Source organism: Choloepus didactylus, chromosome 17 (genome assembly GCF_015220235.1).
Source record: "Choloepus didactylus isolate mChoDid1 chromosome 17, mChoDid1.pri, whole genome shotgun sequence".
Lineage (NCBI taxonomy): Eukaryota > Metazoa > Chordata > Mammalia > Pilosa > Megalonychidae > Choloepus > Choloepus didactylus.
Genome location: NC_051323.1, coordinates 30,054,652 through 30,074,731, shown reverse-complemented (window position 1 = coordinate 30,074,731; position 20,080 = coordinate 30,054,652). Strand labels below are relative to the sequence as shown.

Sequence of the window (20,080 nt, the reverse complement as noted above, 5' to 3'; positions counted from 1 at the left end):
TGACATAGAGAACAAAAAAACAATAGAGAGGATAAATATCACCAAAAGTTGGTTCTTTGAGAAGATCAACAAGATTGACAAGCCCCTAGCTAGACTGACAAAATCAAAAAGACAGAAGACCCATATAAACAAAATAATGAATGAAAAAGGTGACATAACTGCAGATCCTGAAGAAATTAAAAAAATTATAAGAGGATATTATGAACAACTGTATGGCAACAAACTGGACAATGTAGAAGAAATGGACAATTTCCTGGAAACATATGAACAACCTAGACTGACCAGAGAAGAAATAGAAGACCTCAACCAACCCATCACAAGCAAAGAGATCCAATCAGTCATCAAAAATCTTCCCACAAATAAATGCCCAGGGCCAGATGGCTTCACAGGGGAATTCTACCAAACTTTCCAGAAAGAACTGACACCAATCTTACTCAAACTCTTTCAAAACATTGAAAAAAATGGAACACTACCTAACTCATTTTATGAAGCTAACATCAATCTAATACCAAAACCAGGCAAAGATGCTACAAAAAAGGAAAACTACCGGCCAATCTCCCTAATGAATATAGATGCAAAAATCCTCAACAAAATACTTGCAAATCGAATCCAAAGACACATTAAAAAAATCATACACCATGACCAAGTGGGGTTCATTCCAGGCATGCAAGGATGGTTCAACATAAGAAAAACAATCAATGTATTACAACACATTAAAAACTCGAAAGGAAAAAATCAATTGATCATCTCAATAGATGCTGAAAAAGCATTTGACAAAATCCAACATCCCTTTTTGATAAAAACACTTCAAAAGGTAGGAATTGAAGGAAACTTCCTCAACATGATAAAGAGCATATATGAAAAACCCACAGCCAGCATAGTACTCAATGGTGAGAGACTGAAAGCCTTCCCTCTAAGATCAGGAACAAGACAAGGATGCCCGCTGTCACCACTGTTATTCAACATTGTGCTGGAAGTGCTAGCCAGGGCAATCCGGCAAGACAAAGAAATAAAAGGCATCCAAATTGGAAAAGAAGAAGTAAAACTGTCATTGTTTGCAGATGATATGATCTTATATCTAGAAAACCCTGAGAAATCAACTGATACACCTACTAGAGCTAATAAACAAATTTAGCAAAGTAGCGGGATACAAGATTAATGCACATAAGTCAGTAATGTTTCTATATGCTAGAAATGAACAAACTGAAGAGACACTCAAGAAAAAGATACCATTTTCAATAGCAACTAAAAAAATCAAGTACCTAGGAATAAACTTAACCAAAGATGTAAAAGACCTATACAAAGAAAACTACATAACTCTACTAAAAGAAATAGAAGGGGACCTTAAAAGATGGAAAAATATTCCATGTTCATGGATAGGAAGGCTAAATGTCATTAAGATGTCAATTCTACCCAAACTCATCTACAGATTCAATGCAATCCCAATCAAAATTCCAACAACCTACTTTGCAGACTTGGAAAAGCTAGTTATCAAATTTATTTGGAAAGGGAAGATGCCTCGAATTGCTAAGACACTCTAAAAAAGAAAAACGAAGTGGGAGGACTTACACTCCCTGACTTTGAAGCTTATTATAAAGCCACAGTTGCCAAAACAGCATGGTACTGGCACAAAGATAGACATATAGATCAATGGAATCGAATTGAGAATTCAGAGATAGACCCTCAGATCTATGGCCAACTGATCTTTGATAAGGCCCCCAAAGTCACCGAACTGAGCCATAATGGTCTTTTCAACAAATGGGGCTGGGAGAGTTGGATATCCATATCCAAAAGAATGAAAGAGGACCCCTACCTCACCCCCTACACAAAAATTAACTCAAAATGGACCAAAGATCTCAATATAAAAGAAAGTACCATAAAACTCCTAGAAGATAATGTAGGAAAACATCTTCAAGACCTTGTATTAGGAGGCCACTTCCTAGACTTTACACCCAAAGCACAAGCAACAAAAGAGAAAATAGATAAATGGGAACTCCTCAAGCTTAGAAGTTTCTGCATCCTCAAAGGAATTTCTCAAAAAGGTAAAGAGGCAGCCAACTCAATGGGAAAAAATTTTTGGAAACCATGTATCTGACAAAAGACTGATATCTTGCATATACAAAGAAATCCTACAACTCAATGACAATAGTACAGACAGCCCAATTATAAAATGGACAAAAGATATGAAAAGACAGTTCTCTGAAGAGGAAATACAAATGGCCAAGAAACACATGAAAAAATGTTCAGCTTCACTAGCTATTAGAGAGATGCAAATTAAGACCACAATGAGATACCATCTAACACCGGTTAGAATGGCTGCCATTAAACAAACAGGAAACTACAAATGCTGGAGGGGATGTGGAGAAATTGGAACTCTTATTCATTGTTGGTGGGACTGTATAATGGTTCAGCCACTCTGGAAGTCAGTCTGGCAGTTCCTTAGAAAACTAGATATAGAGCTACCATTCGATCCAGCGATTGCACTTCTCGGTATATACCCGGAAGATCGGAAAGCAGTGACACGAACAGATATCTGCACGCCAATGTTCATAGCAGCATTATTCACAATTGCCAAGAGATGGAAACAACCCAAATGTCCTTCAACAGATGAGTGGATAAATAAAATGTGGTATATACACACGATGGAATACTACGCGGCAGTAAGAAGGAACGATCTCATGAAACATAGGACAACATGGATGAACCTTGAAGACATAATGCTGAGCGAAATAAGCCAGGCACAAAAAGAGAAATATTATATGCTACCACTAATGTGAACTTTGAAAAATGTAAAACAAATGGTTTATAATGTAGAATGTAGGGGAACTAGCAGTAGAGAGCAATTAAGGAAGGGGGAACAATAATCCAAGAAGAACAGATAAGCTATTTAACGTTCTGGGGATGCCCAGAAATGACTATGGTCTGTTAATTTCTGATGGATGTAGTAGGAACAAGTTGACTGAAATGTTGCTATATTATGTAACTTTCTTGGGGTAAAGTAGGAACATGTTGGAAGTTAAGCAGTTATCTTAGGTTAGTTGTCTTTTTCTTACTCCCTTGTTATGGTCTCTTTGAAATGTTCTTTTATTGTATGTTTGTTTTCTTTTTAACTTTTTTTTTCATACAGTTGATTTAAAAAAGAAGGGAAAGTTAAAAAAAAAAAAGAAAGAAAAAAGACAAACAAGGAAAAAAAAAAAAAAAGATGTAGTGCCCCCTTGAGGAGCCTGTGGAGAATGCAGGGGTATTCGCCTACCCCACCTCCATGGTTGCTAACATGACCACAGACATAGGGGACTGGTGGTTTGATGGGTTGAGCCCTCTACCATAAGTTTTACCCTTGGGAAGACGGTTGCTGCAAAGGAGAGGCTAGGCCTCCCTGTATTTGTGCCTAAGAGTCTCCTCCTGAATGCCTCTTTGTTGCTCAGATGTGGCCCTCTCTCTCTGGCTAAGCCAACTTGAAAGGTGAAATCACTGCCCTCCCCCCTACGTGGGATCAGACACCCAGGGAAGTGAATCTCCCTGGCAACGTGGAATATGACTCCCGGGGAGGAATGTAGACCCGGCATCATGGGATGGAGAACATCTTCTTGACCAAAAGGGGGATGTGAAAGGAAATGAAATAAGCTTCAGTGGCAGAGAGATTCCAAAACGAGCCGAGAGATCACTCTGGTGGGCACTCTTACGCACACTTTAGACAACCTTTTTTAGGTTCTAAAGAATTGGGGTAGCTGGTGGTGGATACCTGAAACTATTAAACTACAACCCAGAACCCATGAATCTCGAAGACAGTTGTATAAAAATGTAGCTTATGAGGGGTGACAATGGGATTGGGAATGCCATAAGGACCAAACTCCACTTTGTCTAGTTTATGGATGGATGTGTAGAAAAGTAGGGGAAGGAAACAAACAAAGGTACCCAGTGTTCTCTTTTACTTCAATTGCTCTTTTTCACTCTAATTATTATTCTTGTTATTTTTGTGTGTGTGCTAATGAAGGTGTCAGGGATTGATTTAGGTGATGAATGTACAACTATGTAATGGTACTGTAAACAATCGAAAGTACAATTTGTTTTGTATGACTGCGTGGTATGTGAATATATCTCAATAAAATGATGATTAAAAAAAAAAAAAAAAAGATCACTAGCTACAGTGTGTAGAATAAAGTGTATTAGAAGGTGGCTAAAGCCAAGGGCAAACAGCAATTAGGACATGTTTAAAACGAATTTTTTTTTTTTTTAAACTCAGTTTGCTAGGTAATCTACGAATTTTTTTTTTTTTTTTAAATTCAGTTTGCTAGGTAATCTATGTTCTTTGATTTGTAGGAATCCCAATTCACACAACTCGTTATTCTTGAGGAAACAAGCTGGGATAATATAGTGGAGAAAGTTTTCATTCTTCACTTTGTACCTTTCTGTACAGCATATAAATTAGTTTTGATATAAATTAGTTTGATATTTTTATACCAATGGGGGTTTATCAAGACTGATGAGCGTGATGGGTCATTTTTTTTCCTGAATACTGTTAAAAACAAACAAACTTAAACCAGTGGAATGGAAAAATGCCTATGTAGAGTACAAAGCAAGAGATGTCCCCAGGTTTAAGGCCCAGGGTAGTCAAAAGTGAAGGTGAATCGTATTGGTGCATACAGCAACTGTTGAAAGAGCTGAAAGGGGGTCCAGGCTTCAATTTGAGATATGAATGAAGCAGATCTCGTTGAGACTAGGGAAGATTGGGCCAAGGAGGGGAGGATGATGTTGACTGTTTTAAGGCTTGGCTTCTGTGTGAGACCAAGGGAAGAAATGTTTATTTGGTGCAAGATATTTCTTTTCCACAGCACACTGGATAGTTTAACTTGAATGGTCGGTTTGTTCAGGCACCATGATTACATGGAGCTTTGAATAGGAAGTGAGATCTGGTGGGTTTGTACAGGTTAGTGTGAAATAGCGACACATCCTGAGGTAATTTGGGCAAATAAAAATTTATTTGTAGGGCCCCCCTGAGGAGCTGAGGAAAAATGAGGAAATGCTGCATGTTTCTACCTGGGTTATTACTGATATTCTCACCAACACTGAGGTCTGACAATTTGATATGCCGAGTCCTTGATCTTGGGGCTTGCCCTTATGGAGTCCTTGATCTTGGGGCTTGCCCTTATGAGGCTTGTTGCTGCAGAGAGGCTAAGCTCACTTGTAGTTGTGCCTGGGAGTCTTCTGTGGGGTGCCTCTTTGTTTCTCAGATGTGGCCCTCCCTCTCTAGCTAAGACAACTCAGCAGGTGAACTTGCTGCCCTCACCCCACATGGTGCCTGACTCCCAGGGGTGTGAATCTCCCTGGCAATGCCGGAAATAGCTCCCAGGGATGAGCCTGGACCTGGCATCGTGGGATTGAGAAAATCTTCTTGACCATGAGGGGGAGACAAAATGAAACAAAGTAAGGTTTCAGGTGGACTTGAGGTCACTCTAGGGGGCATTCTTATGCACTATATAGATATCCCTTTTTAGGTTTTAGTGTACAGGAATAGCTAGAAGTAAATACTTTGAAACTGTCAAAATATTCCTGAGGACAGTTGTATGGCTGTGCAGCTTACATCATGTGGTGGTGTGGTTGTGGGGTCCCTGTGGCTTACAGTCCCTTTGTCCAGTGTATGGATGGATGAGTGGAGAAATGGGGACAAAGACTAGGTGAAGAACAGGGTGCAGTGGTGGGGATGGAATGATTTGGGAGTTTCTTTTTACTTTTATCTTTTGTTCTTGATTTTGTTCTTTTTGGCGTAAGGAGGATGTTCAGGGGTTGACTGGGTGATGAGTGCACAGCTGTGTGGTGGTGCTGTGGACAGAAGACTGTGCACTGTGGAGGAATGTACCTCAGTAAAACTGAATTAAAAAAACAAAACAAACCAAAAGTTAACAAATAATAGGGAGGGTTGGGGAGATGGGATGTTTTAGGTATTCTTTTTTACTTTAACTTTTATTCTTATTCTTTTGTGTGTGTGGTAATGAAAATGTTCAAAAATTGATTGTGGTGATGAATGCACAACTATTTAATGGTACTGTGAACTGATTGTACACTGTGGATGACTGTATGATTTGTGAATAATCTCAATAAAATTGATTAAAAAAAGTGAAGGTGAATCAATACTATTTTTTTTTTCTTCATATATAGGTTTTTCAAGAGTAATAGAAATAGCAGAACACTGAAGGGGGGCAATAAATTAATCTGCCTTTTGAAACTAAATATTTAATATTTTCATTAAACGTGACAATACAATTTCAAAAGCAAATGGCAACTGGAAGCCCAAGCCCAGGAATTCATAGAGGAAACAATTTTTCAAATAATGAGGAACGCCAAGGCAATCTTCTTCCACTCCAGAAGTACTATTAGTGGCCATAATGGTGCCAGTCAGCCAGTTTATCCAGATTATCGAGTGTTTACCTGATAAGAGAAAAACTTATGTTTCAAAACTGTATTGAAAGAATTTTGAAGTAGGAAAACACTCAAGGCAATTATCCCTATTTTACAGGCGAGAAAAAACATTTAAGGATAAACTGTTATCATCTTGATGATTAGCAAACTAATAGTATTTTTCAAAAAACACCTTTCAAGTAAACATACGACTTTTTGACCTCATAGGGAAACTTAAAATTTACAATCTATATATATACTCACCACATCATCAATCTTCAGAATGCTCCGAACAGTTTCTGTTGCTAGGGTCAGGGCGCTGACTGATACCAACAGAGGCTGGACAACCAGTTCCTCCAAAATGTTGGAAATTCCACCCTGCAAATGAATACACACATCAACAACTGGAGTATCACCGTTCTTCCTCTCAAGACCTTTTCAAACCTCGTTTTACCTTAGTCCGGTCATTTTAGAGTAAGATACTCTCAGCTTTTCCCCACATTTGTAGGTTAAATTTCAGCTAAAATATGGAAGAACTGCATTAATGCTGGATGCCCCCAATTCTAACTCCAAAACAATTTCTAAATATTGTTTATTTTAAAATAAACTAGCTATTTTAAGCCTGAGGTACCATTTGGGATTTGTACATATTTTAATACGTCAAATAAATTGCATAAAAATGCAATTTTTATTTCTGTTCTAGGTGTGTTTACCTAAATCCCATTTAAAGTATCTAGCGATTTCACCTCTTTAGGTTCACTGCATTGTTACTGAGGATCTTCAGCTGTCTTTCATCACTTTCAAAATACTTAAAAAAAAAAAAAATCCTGGCAAAAGTATGTAGAGAATTGTAGTAGTGGTCTACTAATTAAGTCTATTTGACTCCTCCTTTATATTTCCCACATTAACCACCTTTAAAATTCTTATTGCTACTATCCTAGTCCCCTTTATCCCAGGATTACTACTGATGGCAATAACAGGTATCCCTGCCTCCAGAGTACCCTCCTTAACATACTCTTTTTATTACTTTGGGGTCTTGCTCAGAAAACTTAAGTGGCTCCCAACTACTGAGACAAAATAAACCCCACAAAAAACAAACCATACCTGTCTCAAAACTCAAGGGTCTCCTTCTTGCTTTTATCTGATCCTTCTAACCTTAAAGTCTACTACATCAATATGTGACCTCTGTTATAGACAAGCTGAATAACTTCTTGGCCCCTCACCGGTAAACCCCTGCTTCCCAATTTGAGATGTCCTCACCCCTTACCAAACAAACGTGCATCTTCATAAAGCTTTCCCTTATTAGACAGCACGTTCCCCTCTGGCATTCTGTACCATTCAGAAAATATCATTTTGGATTGTCAGATTTTTCCATCATATGTTGCTTATCTCTTCAATTAAACATTAATTAAAACGGAGACATTATTACTATTCTCTGTGTTTACTCCACGTAACTACACTGATTCGTGCTCAAAGCAACAATGATTAACACCTACATACTGTTTACTAATGCCAGACATTATTCTAAGAGTTCTTTAATTAATAACACATTTAATCCTCACAACAGTCCTAAGAGGGAACTATGAACTATCACTGTTTTTACAAATGAGCAAATTGAAGCAGATTTATTTAGTAACTTGCTAAAAACCACACAGCCAGTAAGTGACAGAGCTAATAAATAAATAATACTTCCCACTTAAGGCACTATTTTCATGCTCAATGGCATACATAATTAATTTGCAAGTCCCATATTTAAATCCAAGATTACTTTTAATTACAAAGCACTTTATTCAATACACAATTATGAAGTTTTTAACATTTCTATATTTAATCAAAATTTTCCGTAATAATTTAAGATTAAGTTACCTTTCGGACATTAATGCCTGTAGTTTTTTCTCCTTGAGCATGCCGGTTTCTTAGTTCTGTTACTGTAGAAATGGGATTCAGGCCTGCATTTTCAGCTAGGGTAGACGGAATGACCTCCATAGCATCTGCAAAAGCACGAACGCAGTAGGATTCCATACCACTCAAAGTTCGTGAATATTCAGTTAACCGCAGGGCCAACTCTATTTCTGGAGCACCACCTCCTGCAATAAGAGCTCTGAAATTCATAAATATGTTTTTAGTTATTTTATCCAACAGAAGGCTATTTTAAATAATTTTCTATTTATATCTTAGAAATAGTGAAAAGGCTTAAGTTTTAATGGCAAAATGTTACTCAGTAATTTCTTTTACCTCTTCTTCACTAAACAGCGAATAACACATAGGGCATCATGAATGGAGCGCTCAGCTTCTTCAATCACCAATTTGTTAGAACCACGAACAACAATTGTAACTGTCTTTCCAGGGCTGGCACAACCTGTAATCTTTAACAAACAAATTCAAAACTAAATATTTAAAGCAAGGGTTAAAAACAACAAAGAGCCCAGGCAAAAAACTGTTTAATTGTAATATTATTACCTTGAGCAGTTTGCCAGAACCATTTAAACTGACTTCCTCTGCTAGCTCAGCAGAACCCAGCATGTCAGTAGTGAACTGGTCAATATGAGCAACTGGCTTGGTTCCAATTGTCTGGAAAAAAGTCAAAACTACAAATTTTAAGACATTTGACTATTGGACACTTCCACACATACAGATATTAAGAATATATTACCTTACAAATGAATTCAATGTCTTCTCTTTCGATATCTTTGACCACCATAATCTTCATTTTATTCAGGAAATGTAATGCAAGATCACTAAGTGCATCTCTAAAATACAAAGTCAGTGAGTTTGTCAATACTATACTCAAAAAATAATTTTTGCTGTACAATTTCTTTTAAAAATTTACCTCTGTTTAAATGGCCATTCCCTTAAATTACTTGTGAAGGAAAATGCTTTAAATATTAGCTTACCAAACTTACGGGCTCTAAATTCTTAAAATTTACAATATTAAAATGCCCCCCATTGCCCTACTTGTAGAATATAAAATAAAATAATTTTTACTTAATACTAAACTAGTACATCTCTGATAACTTCATGAATTTAAATGAAGTATGATTAATTCAGATTCTACAAATTGATACTTTCCCACAAATTATCTGGAACGCTCCTAGCAACTCTTAAAAGGGAGCGGTAGAAGTTGTTATCTCTCTTTTATAAGTAAGTAAAGTGAGTTTTAAGGGAAATTTAACTCAAGGTTACTACCTATTAAAAAACTTGGGATTAAAACAAAGTCTTTCTATTCTTTATCAAGGACTCTAAATGTGAACGTATCAAATTATTATAAGAAAACCTATTAAACTTTAAAAAGGGATCCATTAGATGTTGAATTCTTCCAATCCATGGGCTATCCAAAGTACTCCAGAAAAGAAATTCTAAATTCCAAGGCAAGCAATTGTATTTCCTTTAAATAAATACCTTTTAAAGCTAATTAATTTTAGATGAAGCTTATTTAGCTTTTTAAAAACTGGCATTCTATTATTTGATAATTAGGAACTTGTTCTAGAAAGATTCCACATTTAAATTATTATAATGGGAAAACACTTGTTCTAGAAAGAGTCCACATTTAAATCATTTTAATGGGAAAACAGAACCCACTTTAGAGGGCTTATCCAAATACAGTAAACGCCCCAAAATGTAGATTCATTTACACACCTCAAATGTTTCTTAAAAAATTGCTTAGTGGGCATCCAAAATCAATTGTCACTAAGGGATGAACAAAATATATAAAAGCCTCACACCTGAGAATAGATTTCTGTATGAGGAGGACATTACAGCCTGTTTTTTTTATTTGCTTCACTAAATTTAGAATATAGGATCTCTCCTCTCGCAGAACTCGGTCCATCTGGGCATAGTCAGAAACTACTATTTGGTTATCCATCTGTTAAGAAAAAAAACACACTGAAAATTTACATTCTAAGAATTTTTAAGTAAGAATATAAAAGACTTTTTTAAAAGTGAAAACAGTATCTATAGTATAAATTTACCCAAATCCAAACCAAACAAGAAATTATGTAGACACGGACAGGAAAGGTCTGGAAAGATTACACACACACACACCCCAAACTTAACACTGGAGACTTTTTTTACTTCCAACTATACAAATTGTTGTTCCTTTAAGTTATTCATAAGTACACTTCTTAAAAAATTAATGAGTAAAATAATTACCTTATTTACTGAATATGGCAATCCTCTTCACACAAATATGTATATTACTGAATAATTTAAGTTGCATACTTCTTACTCTAAGCTTGTTATAAAAATGGATATGCTGAGAGGAGGTGCAAAGAACAGGTCTTGTTTATATCAAAGACCTACAAACCAGTATTAGCTTTTGTATGGGCTAAAGTAAAATTTTGTGAAACAAACTACTCACCAAGTAAAACAGAAGCAAATCTAAGTAAAAAGACTTAGATAATCACCCCTTTTAGAGAAAGGAACCACGACTAATAGATATGGGAATATCTTATCTCTGAATTTCTTCAGAGTATGGATATTAAACAAAATGGCTTAATGTTTTATTTGTGCAAATGTAGAACAAAAGATCTGCACCTTACTGGAGGAAGGGGTTAAGATCTACATGTTACTGGAGAAAGGGGTGAGAGCAAGAAAGGATCTAAATATGCCACTTACACTAAACCTTTTACATACAATCTATTTACTTCATACATACTCCTAATTGTGATTTATCTTATCTGTGAAGGAAGCTAGTGAACCTCAATTTCAATGACTATGGAAAATTGAGATAAAGATTTGTAAATTTTAGCACACAGCAATTTCTAGAGCTCCCAGCACCAGTATCAGCATTTTCAATTTTTATTATAAGGAACAACTGTGTTATTAGAAAGGGAAACACATAAACAGGGAAATTTAATATGCTTCTACTTACATCTGTTTTTGGAGCAGATAAGCAAAATTGAATAAGCCCAATCTTAGCCTTCTCAACTCTGGTTATGCCAGAATTTGCCACCTTTTGGGTGAGAACCAGCCCTTCCACCAATTCACAGTCATCAATTGTCCCACTAAGGGAAAAAGAAAACAAGTAGCAGGGAGTTGAGAGAGTGGAAACCTGTGAGTTTAAGACTGTTAACAGTAAAAAAAAAAAAAAATTAGCCCAATAAAATGTGCTTCTACCTCACATTTATTAGTGCCCCATTCTTGGTCTCTTTGATGACACTACTGTCCTCCCATCACAAGAGAATATATTTCTTGAATTCCCACATTAGTACAGGTTCTCATGAAGACAAAACTAAAAAGAAATCTTTTTTCTTCATCTAGTATATTTTTAATTTCACCTACTTTTGGCAATTGATTTATGTTTATTTTCAAAATTAATTGTTATTTATGAAAATTATAATTAGAGATACTTACCCAAGTTTCTTAACTATTTTAATATCTCTAAGATCTACACTAGTAGCTGTGGCTGGGTCAATCACTTTCATCACTGCATTTACACTCATTGGAGAAAGTAGACTTGAATACTGAGAGACAACCTAGACATATTTATTAAAAAAAAATAAAGTTAGTTTCACAGTAGGAAAAAATCCTAGTTGCTTAATGACAAATATATTCAAGAAGAAATTATGATCACTTTTTTTGTGTGTGGAGGGGAGGTGAGGAGACACAAGAAAACTGTTACAAACCGACTCTTCCAATCAGATTGTCAGCAGCTAAGGACACAAAATAAAACTATACATACTTACTTTTCTCTTAATACATATAGTAGTTGGGACAATCTGGATAACCTTTAAGTTTCAAAGGAAACCCAATAAAGCACCAAATTAATTTGGAGGATCCTATATAAAATTAATATGATTGGATATCAATATTATATGTGCACCCAATACTGAAGACTTGGTAAAAAGAGCTAATGGAATTTATTAAGCACTATGTGCCAGGAAGCGATCTTAACATTTTCTATTATTAACTCACTATATCTTCAAATGAAGAAACTGAAGCAAAGAGCTTAATAATTTGCCTGAAGTCACACAGTTAATTAAGTGATGAAGTCAGCTCTGAATTAAAACAGTCTAGACTCTATTACCAGTACTTGTAATCACTATGCTATATTGTCTGTATTACTTCTGGGGACACTGAAGACAGTATCACTTAATGTCACTAATATTATCTAGCTCTCCATTTAAACTTTAAAGAATATGAATACATGACTCCCAGGGATGTAAATCCCCTTGACCAAAAGGGGGGAGATGAAACAAAATAAGGTTTAGTGGCTGAGAGATTTCAAATGGAGTTGAGAGGGCACTCTGGAAAGTATTCTTATCCACCATATAGATATCCCTTTTTAGTTTTTAGAATGTTTGAATGGTTAGATGGAAATACCTGAAGCTGTCAAACTGCAAACCAGTGGCCTTGATTCTTGAAGACAATTGTAGAACTGTGTAGCTTACATGGTATGACTATGTGACTGTTAAAACCTTGTGGCTCACACTCCCTTTGTCTAGTGTATGGACAGATAAATAGAAAAATAGGGACAAAAATGAAATGAAAAACAGGGTGGGATGGAATGTTTTAGGTGTTCTTTTTTAATTTTATTTTTTTTTTGGAGTAAGGAAACTACTCAAAAATTGATACTGGGATTAATGCACAACTGTATGATGGTACAGTGAATAACTGTACACTGTGGATGACTGTAGGGAATGTGAATATATCTCAATAAAACTGTATCAAAAAAAAAAAAAGAGAGAGAGAGAGAAACACTGTGGGTGGGTAGCCCTGTCCTGGATTCAAATCCCAGCTCCATCTCTTACTGGTGGATTTTTAGTTAACTTCTCTAAACCTGTTTTCTCTTCTGTAAAACAGGATACTACCACCGCTAACCCGAAAGCCTTGAAGGAGATAACAAATGTAAAGGACTTAGAATGCTTGGCATTTTAAATATTCAATAAAATCTGGCTATATTGCCAGACAGAGTTAAAATCTAGAATATAGGTTACCAGGGTCTAGGTTGGCAGTAGGGAATGAGGAGTTAATGCTTAATTTGTACAGAATTTCTATTTGGGTTGATTGCAAAGTTTTAGACAAGGATGGTGGTGATGGTAACACAACACTGTAAGTATAATTAACAGCACTGAATTATATTCGTGAATGGTTAAAAGGGGAAATTTTAGGTCATGTATACGTTACTAGAATAAAAATTAAAAACCAAAAAAAACTAGCTAAAATGTCAGAGATTCTATGGCAGTCTTACCAATTTGGGAGATGGATAGTTTCCTAACAGGGATGCATAAATATTCTATACATAAATACTCTAACCTCGTTGTTAGCCTTGTAGCTCATTTCATACCATGACCTTACTTAAATAAATCCAGCTATACAAATTACTTATCTAGTTGCTTCTGAGACTCCATATTTATGTACCATATAACATCAAGAATCACATCATAAGAACTTAAGTACTAAAATACCTTAAACTGTAATTTGTCAACAATCCCTTAAAACTTGTATTACCTTTGAGTTCAATGAAGTGGTTGCGCTATTTAACAAAGTTTCTCTGTCACTCAGTTCCACAGGTCGAGACATGTCAGTTAAGATTTCAATACCCTTTTCCAAAGCCTTCTGGAATGACTCAGAAATGATGGTTGGATGAATCCCTGTCATTTGTGCAAATCAAGTTATTTAATTTTAACAGATAAAAACTACATATTTATATGACAAAACAAAATTTTTAATTATTATACTTCTTAACTACAAATTACTTTATCCTTCAGTTTTAAATATAATGGCTTGAAAACCTTAATTGCTCATTATGGCTAACATGGTCTCAATTAACTTCCATTTACTTTGAAACAGATCAACTACACACTCATGTGATATTTAAGGCCAAAGCCAAATTTTATCCTTTTCAAAACATCACATATGCACATAATAAGTAAAAGGCAGAACTTCTGGAGAGTCACTAGTATCAATAAGCACTATTTACAAGTAAGAACCCTTATTTAGAGTCTAAGATTGGTAACACACGACCACTCAATTGTAAAAAGCAAAATGTTCCAGTAAAATTTTACTTGAGTTTCACTCAAAAAGAAACCTGAAAAAAATCAGAAGGAAAAGGAAAAGTTCTTCTAATTCATATTACAAATGTAGTAAAACTTAACCTAAAAATTCCTGGTAAATATTAGTTATTCCAAATTAAATCTTATATCCCTTTCTACTTAATTAATAACTTGGCTTTCTCTAAAAAGGTTTTTAAAAACCTTTTTTTATTCAGTAATAAAACATGTCCTATGTCCTACCAACCTTTATGAAGAAGCTTGGTACAGGAATCCAAAAGAGAGCCAGCAATGATGACCACTGATGTGGTGCCATCTCCTGCTTCTATATCTTGAGCCTTAGACAGCTCTACCAGCTAAGTGAAAAGAACACACCAAGATGCCCAGTGAGAAATGTGTGCACCTGGTAAGATCTAAATTCAAATATCACACCAAAAGCTTTCACATCAGTGTCACCAACAGAATTTGATTTTTATTAACACTAGAAGTTTCAATATATAATTCTCAATTTCTTTCTAATTTGTTGTCCACCTTGTATTTTATTTAAAATAAGGACCAATGTTTGTGGCACACAAAATTCTACTTAAATACTTTCTCTAAAAGAGGCTATATTATGATTTGCAGTGCCAACTGTGGGTTCTACATTTTTTTCTGCTATACAAAAAAAAGTTTCCATATATTTATGAAATGAGGCATGCAATAAAAGTATAAAGTATTACTTTGGAGTCTTTGGCCAAATTCATATGAAAAGAACCTGTGTGAGCATATTCTGATTCATTTTTAAAGTAATCTTTACATAATTAAAAGGAACTTTGATAAAAATTTCTTTTTATGCCATTTGTTCTGTTAATATGGTGACTTCTCAGTTGACACCAGAATCATCATCATGATGCTGAGTGAACTGGTAATTTTTTTTTTTAAAACAATTCAAGTTTAGACACATGATTTACTATGCACACAATTCAGATTATCTTTATCTCTTCCACCTAACACTCTCTGACCTAATAATCTGTACTAAACAAAGTACCATTTCATGTTTATATCTCCTCCAACTGTATGGCATATTCTTGTGGAAAAGGTGATTCATGTTTTATTATTACCCCACAATGAAGAGCACACTGCCAGGCACACAATGTGTCCTAAATATATACCTGTTTAGCATAAAGAAAAAAATTTTCACCATGTTTAAATATCATGTGATCAAATAAAACATTTAATTGCTTAGCAAACATCAAACAACAAATTTTTAAACATATACACACACGTGTGCACACACACACCTCACCTAAAATAATACTTACCATTCTGGCTGCTGGATGTAATACTTGCATTTGTTTCAGAATTGTAGCACCATCATTTGTAATGGTCACATCACCTTTTCCATCTTGAATCTGCAATTTTTTTTTTTTAAGTTATATTTCAAAAGTTTTGTTTTCTTTACCAAGCATTAATGTGATATCCTAAAACTTCCATTAAAATTTAACACTTAGAGAAATTAACTACTTAAGTTTGTATAGTGGGTAATTTCAAATTCTCTTCCCTTACATTAGTATAATCACTTAAGAGTATGCAATAACATCCAATCTTACAAAGTAACAAGCTTTGTTCCAAGGCTCTTAAAAGTGAAGGACTCTAGATACTTAAAAAAATAGAGTAGAAGATACTATAATAAATCACTATCATTCCTGGTTTCATATTAATAATTAAAAACAATTTTCCCCACAGGTCCCCAAAAAGCACCATGTACTGCGGTGAACACAATAATCAATACAGTAACTTCATAGTATCATGAACATATCACAACGACATTACTAGCAGGGATAGACTTTATAATATGCAGTGGGACTAACCCTCTGTATTTCTGCCATACAATTCTCTACATTGTTTTCTTAGCTTTCATTTTAGGTGTTAATTAGCTGAATTTGAGGGTATATTACTCAAGTTACTGGAATGTATTGTTTATTTTGTCAGTCAACCAAAGCTAGAAGCAGAGTTGAAATCTCTGAGTTGCATTAATATGGAACACTGAACGCCAAGTCCAGACACCTAGTCTGACTGTACTTTCCATCTAATTATACATGTAAGTACTTTTGTGTATACATTCATTGTTCAAAAAGCATTAAACAAAATATGAATTATAGTTAAGTCCTGCACACCCCAAAGAAATATCCCCCTCCTCTGAACTCTCAAGATACCTCTCTAACACTTTTTACTTTCTAAACAGTACATCTTATCCCTCCATCAAATCTTGCAGTGCTGCCAGCAGTGCTTAGTAAATAATAAATAATTCAGTTTTTTACCATTTTATCCATTCCTTTCGGTCCAAGGCTTGTTCTAATAGCATCAGCAACAGCTGTAAACAGAAGGAAAACAGAAATTAAGAGTCTTTAAAAAATGAAGTATTTCTCCCCTCTAATGATCATTTTGTCCTTATTAGAATATGGTGTACAACAGTTCACTGTGCCCACTAAAGAAAAATTCATTGTCTAATAATCTACTGGAAACAGAATTAATTTACTCCTATTAAATGTATAATGCTTCACCTTTTCTGTTGGTAGTCACTAGGCACAGTACTTGTGCTCTCCCTCTGGCATAACAAATTTTTTTATTTTTATTTATTTATTTATTTATTTAATTCAGTTTTATTGAAATACATTCACTCACCATACAATCATCCATGGTATACAATCAACTGTCCACAGTATGATAACATAGTGGCATAACAAATTTTGAAAGTTCACTTAATCTTTTAAATACCAAAATGGTACAATCTAGCTATGAGCTCTGATTATTGAGGACTGCATTATTTCCTCCATTCTCTAAAAAAAGGAAACAAAAAAAAAAAAAAAAAAAAAAGGTCCAGCAGCAATAGGACAAGCTAGACCTCCTAACATACTAAGTGATTCACTATTTTGTCTACTACCCTCTATCTCCCCCAACTAGAGTATAATCTCTGAGGGCAAAAACTTTTGTCCACTAATGTGGTTCCAGCACCTGGTATATAGATTGCCCACATTAAAAATATTAACATTAAGGATTTCAACAGAGCATATGATAGTGCTATGTCTGAAAATGCTGTAGAGCAAAACACTCTTTGACAAAACAAACAACACCCACTCTACCCTCCCAAAAAAACCCTCCATGTTATATTCTTATTAATTGTCCATGAAAATATTTTACTAATACACTTCTTCTTACTTCCCAAGAGAAACTGGAATTGATGAACAGTACCCAAGCCCCTTTCTTGGACAAGTCCAGGACAATTAAATCTTCCCTTTTCTCACATACCATTTTGCCCCACATACATAATAGCAGAAGTTATACCCTAATTGTTTTTGTGTACTCCACAACTAGGATAATGCTTTCCCCCATATGGTGGGAACAATAATACATAACCTCAAAGAGCTTTTAAGACAAATACTAGGTATAAATTAAAATTTATATTCTACACATTTTCTTTGTAACTTTGGGCTGCTGTTCCTAATTATCCAGTCAACATTACACTTTCAAGGGATTTTAGTGGACCCATAAGGCTGTGATTTTATAGGCAGACCATTTTAAGTAAGTTCTCTCCATCAATGTGAACACTCTAGAAAGCTACATATTGTCTAAAACAGAAAAATAAGACTTCAGATTGCTTATATTTCAGAATGTGTCTGAGGTTTAACATACTATGTATGTAGTAGTGTCTGTTAAGTGAGTTATGCTGGGTAGTAACAGCATCAATACTATTTTGTGTGTGTTTAACATCATCAATTATCATCAGCATTATTAGCTCTCCTGGTAACACTGAAACAAAAAACCAGCTCTCCACAGTAAAGATGCATCTGGCTGCAGCTTTTCTGATTAGCTTGTACGATTTTGTCTGAATTGGAAAAACTAGTTGTGCCCCTTTGTTTTCAGAGCTCTCCTTACTTATGTTAATAGGGGTCAGGTTCAAACATAATTTAGGTGGTCTTCCCTTGCTACACTCATCCCTCCCTTGTTCTGATTCATTTCTCTATGTACTGCTGGTTACTAAAGGTTCTTTTCTAAACCTCACATTCTGTATCTTCCTTATTAAAAATCTGCCAATATATTATAAGCTCCCTTTGCCTTCCACATGGCCCCCAAAATTTATCTTTCAACATCTTCTAATTTAATAAATCTAGTCTTATGCCTTCAACTATGCTCCCCAGAAAATATCTACCAAATGTTTAATTCCAGGTAAATTCTGTCTTTAAATTGCAAATGACTTCTAAATCTATCCTACCTGTCATTCTGACATTTCCAATTCATTAAGCCCAAATTAGAACCTCTTATTTTCTCTTCCACCATGCTTCCTATTGCTTATTTCTTTTAATATAATCACCTCCCAGTCACCTGGGCTGATCACCTCAAATACCTGTAAAGTTGTACTTACAAGGGTTAAAAAAATTGTTTCGTTTTTATCCTCACAGCAAGCTGGCGATTTAAGCTGACACCAGGGCCCTCAAGATCTGAACTCAACCTACCTTTCCAATCTCAACTTTCACATACCCAAATAAAATACTCTTCTCAATACACATCCTGGGCAGGATCTCTATGCCTTTGTTTTCACTTTTCCTCCCTGACTTCTCTATCTCAGCTATACTTCTCTTAATCATCACACTCTAAAAAGCAAACCTTTTCCTTCTCAATTTCATAGATAAGAAAACCTTGGCTCGGAGGCTAGTTAAAAGTTACAAATCTATGAAGTAATAGAAGCAGAGAATGAAACTCAAGTCTTCTCGATTTCCACCATGCGCCAAACTGTTTCTCGGAAACCAGTAACTGTCCACATTTCTTCATCTGCTTGAGTCCGACCGCACAAGCAGAGACGCTACATACACACAATGTTGCGTTCCACGATAATTCTCAAACACTACCGGCAAGTCTCCGTGTCTTTCCACTCCCCGATCGACCCCCACCCAGGGCGTACAATTGGCCCCGCCCCAAAGAAGATGCGGAGTTTACCCAAATTCCTCTCAGGAGTTGTGCAATGGGAAGCTTATTTAAAAGCTGTTTTCAGAATAAGCAAGAGAACCGAAAAAATGTGCAAACAATATTCTACCAATGGATTCAAAAGTAGATAAACGACAGTTCTTAATATCAGATCTCAAGAGGACACGCAGGACTCGACACCTTAGACCTAACCGTTTTCTGCCCCAAAGTGATGAACGACGCACACCCCGGGATGAAAAATCATGGGGGACTAAACCCCCCAATGGAGCAGGTCCAAAGCCTCCTTACTAGGAATCGAATATTGTCGGGGGAAAACAGAAAGAAGGATCTCTCTGCAGAGTTTCAACTAGTAGAAAAAACAAGCGGTGACAACAAGGAGAAACAGAAAATGGACAATAACCGCCCGAGGCCAGGGTGACAGAGAAGAGCGGGTCAGGCCCCGGGAGCGATACCTTTGGCCGCGGAGATGTTGCTGAAGCGTATCTGGGCCGGCTTGTCGCGGTCCTGATAGGCGCCTTTCCCGCGGCCGCCAGCAGCCCCAGCAGGAGCCCCGCTCCGGGTAGCCACGTTCTCCGGCATGGCAAGCTCGGTTCGCTCTGTGCGGGATCGGAAAGGTCGGATGGACGCGGATTACGGAAAGCAGCGGAGAAACGGCGTGCACCCACCGTATTCACGAACCTTCCAGAAGTCGGCGCAGGGATGAGGAGACGGGGTCCTGCCTGAGGCGCGGC

General features: G+C 36.0%; 1 protein-coding gene across 1 annotated transcript; it reads right to left on the bottom strand.

The window, feature by feature from the left end:
• Window positions 1-6,215: 6,215 nt before the first annotated feature.
• On the bottom strand, window positions 6,216-20,054 carry CCT4 (chaperonin containing TCP1 subunit 4). The gene is made up of 14 exons (XM_037807388.1): window positions 19,802-20,054; window positions 16,688-16,740; window positions 15,689-15,778; window positions 14,635-14,743; window positions 13,846-13,988; window positions 11,749-11,870; window positions 11,267-11,399; window positions 10,119-10,258; window positions 9,050-9,146; window positions 8,857-8,967; window positions 8,632-8,762; window positions 8,263-8,497; window positions 6,661-6,774; window positions 6,216-6,426 (listed from the first exon to the last, which is right to left on the bottom strand). The coding sequence occupies exons 1-14, from the start codon at window positions 19,926-19,928 to the stop codon at window positions 6,412-6,414; spliced, it is 1,620 nt and encodes a 539-aa protein (XP_037663316.1). The 5' UTR covers window positions 19,929-20,054; the 3' UTR covers window positions 6,216-6,411.
• Between the last annotated feature and the right edge of the window lie 26 nt (window positions 20,055-20,080).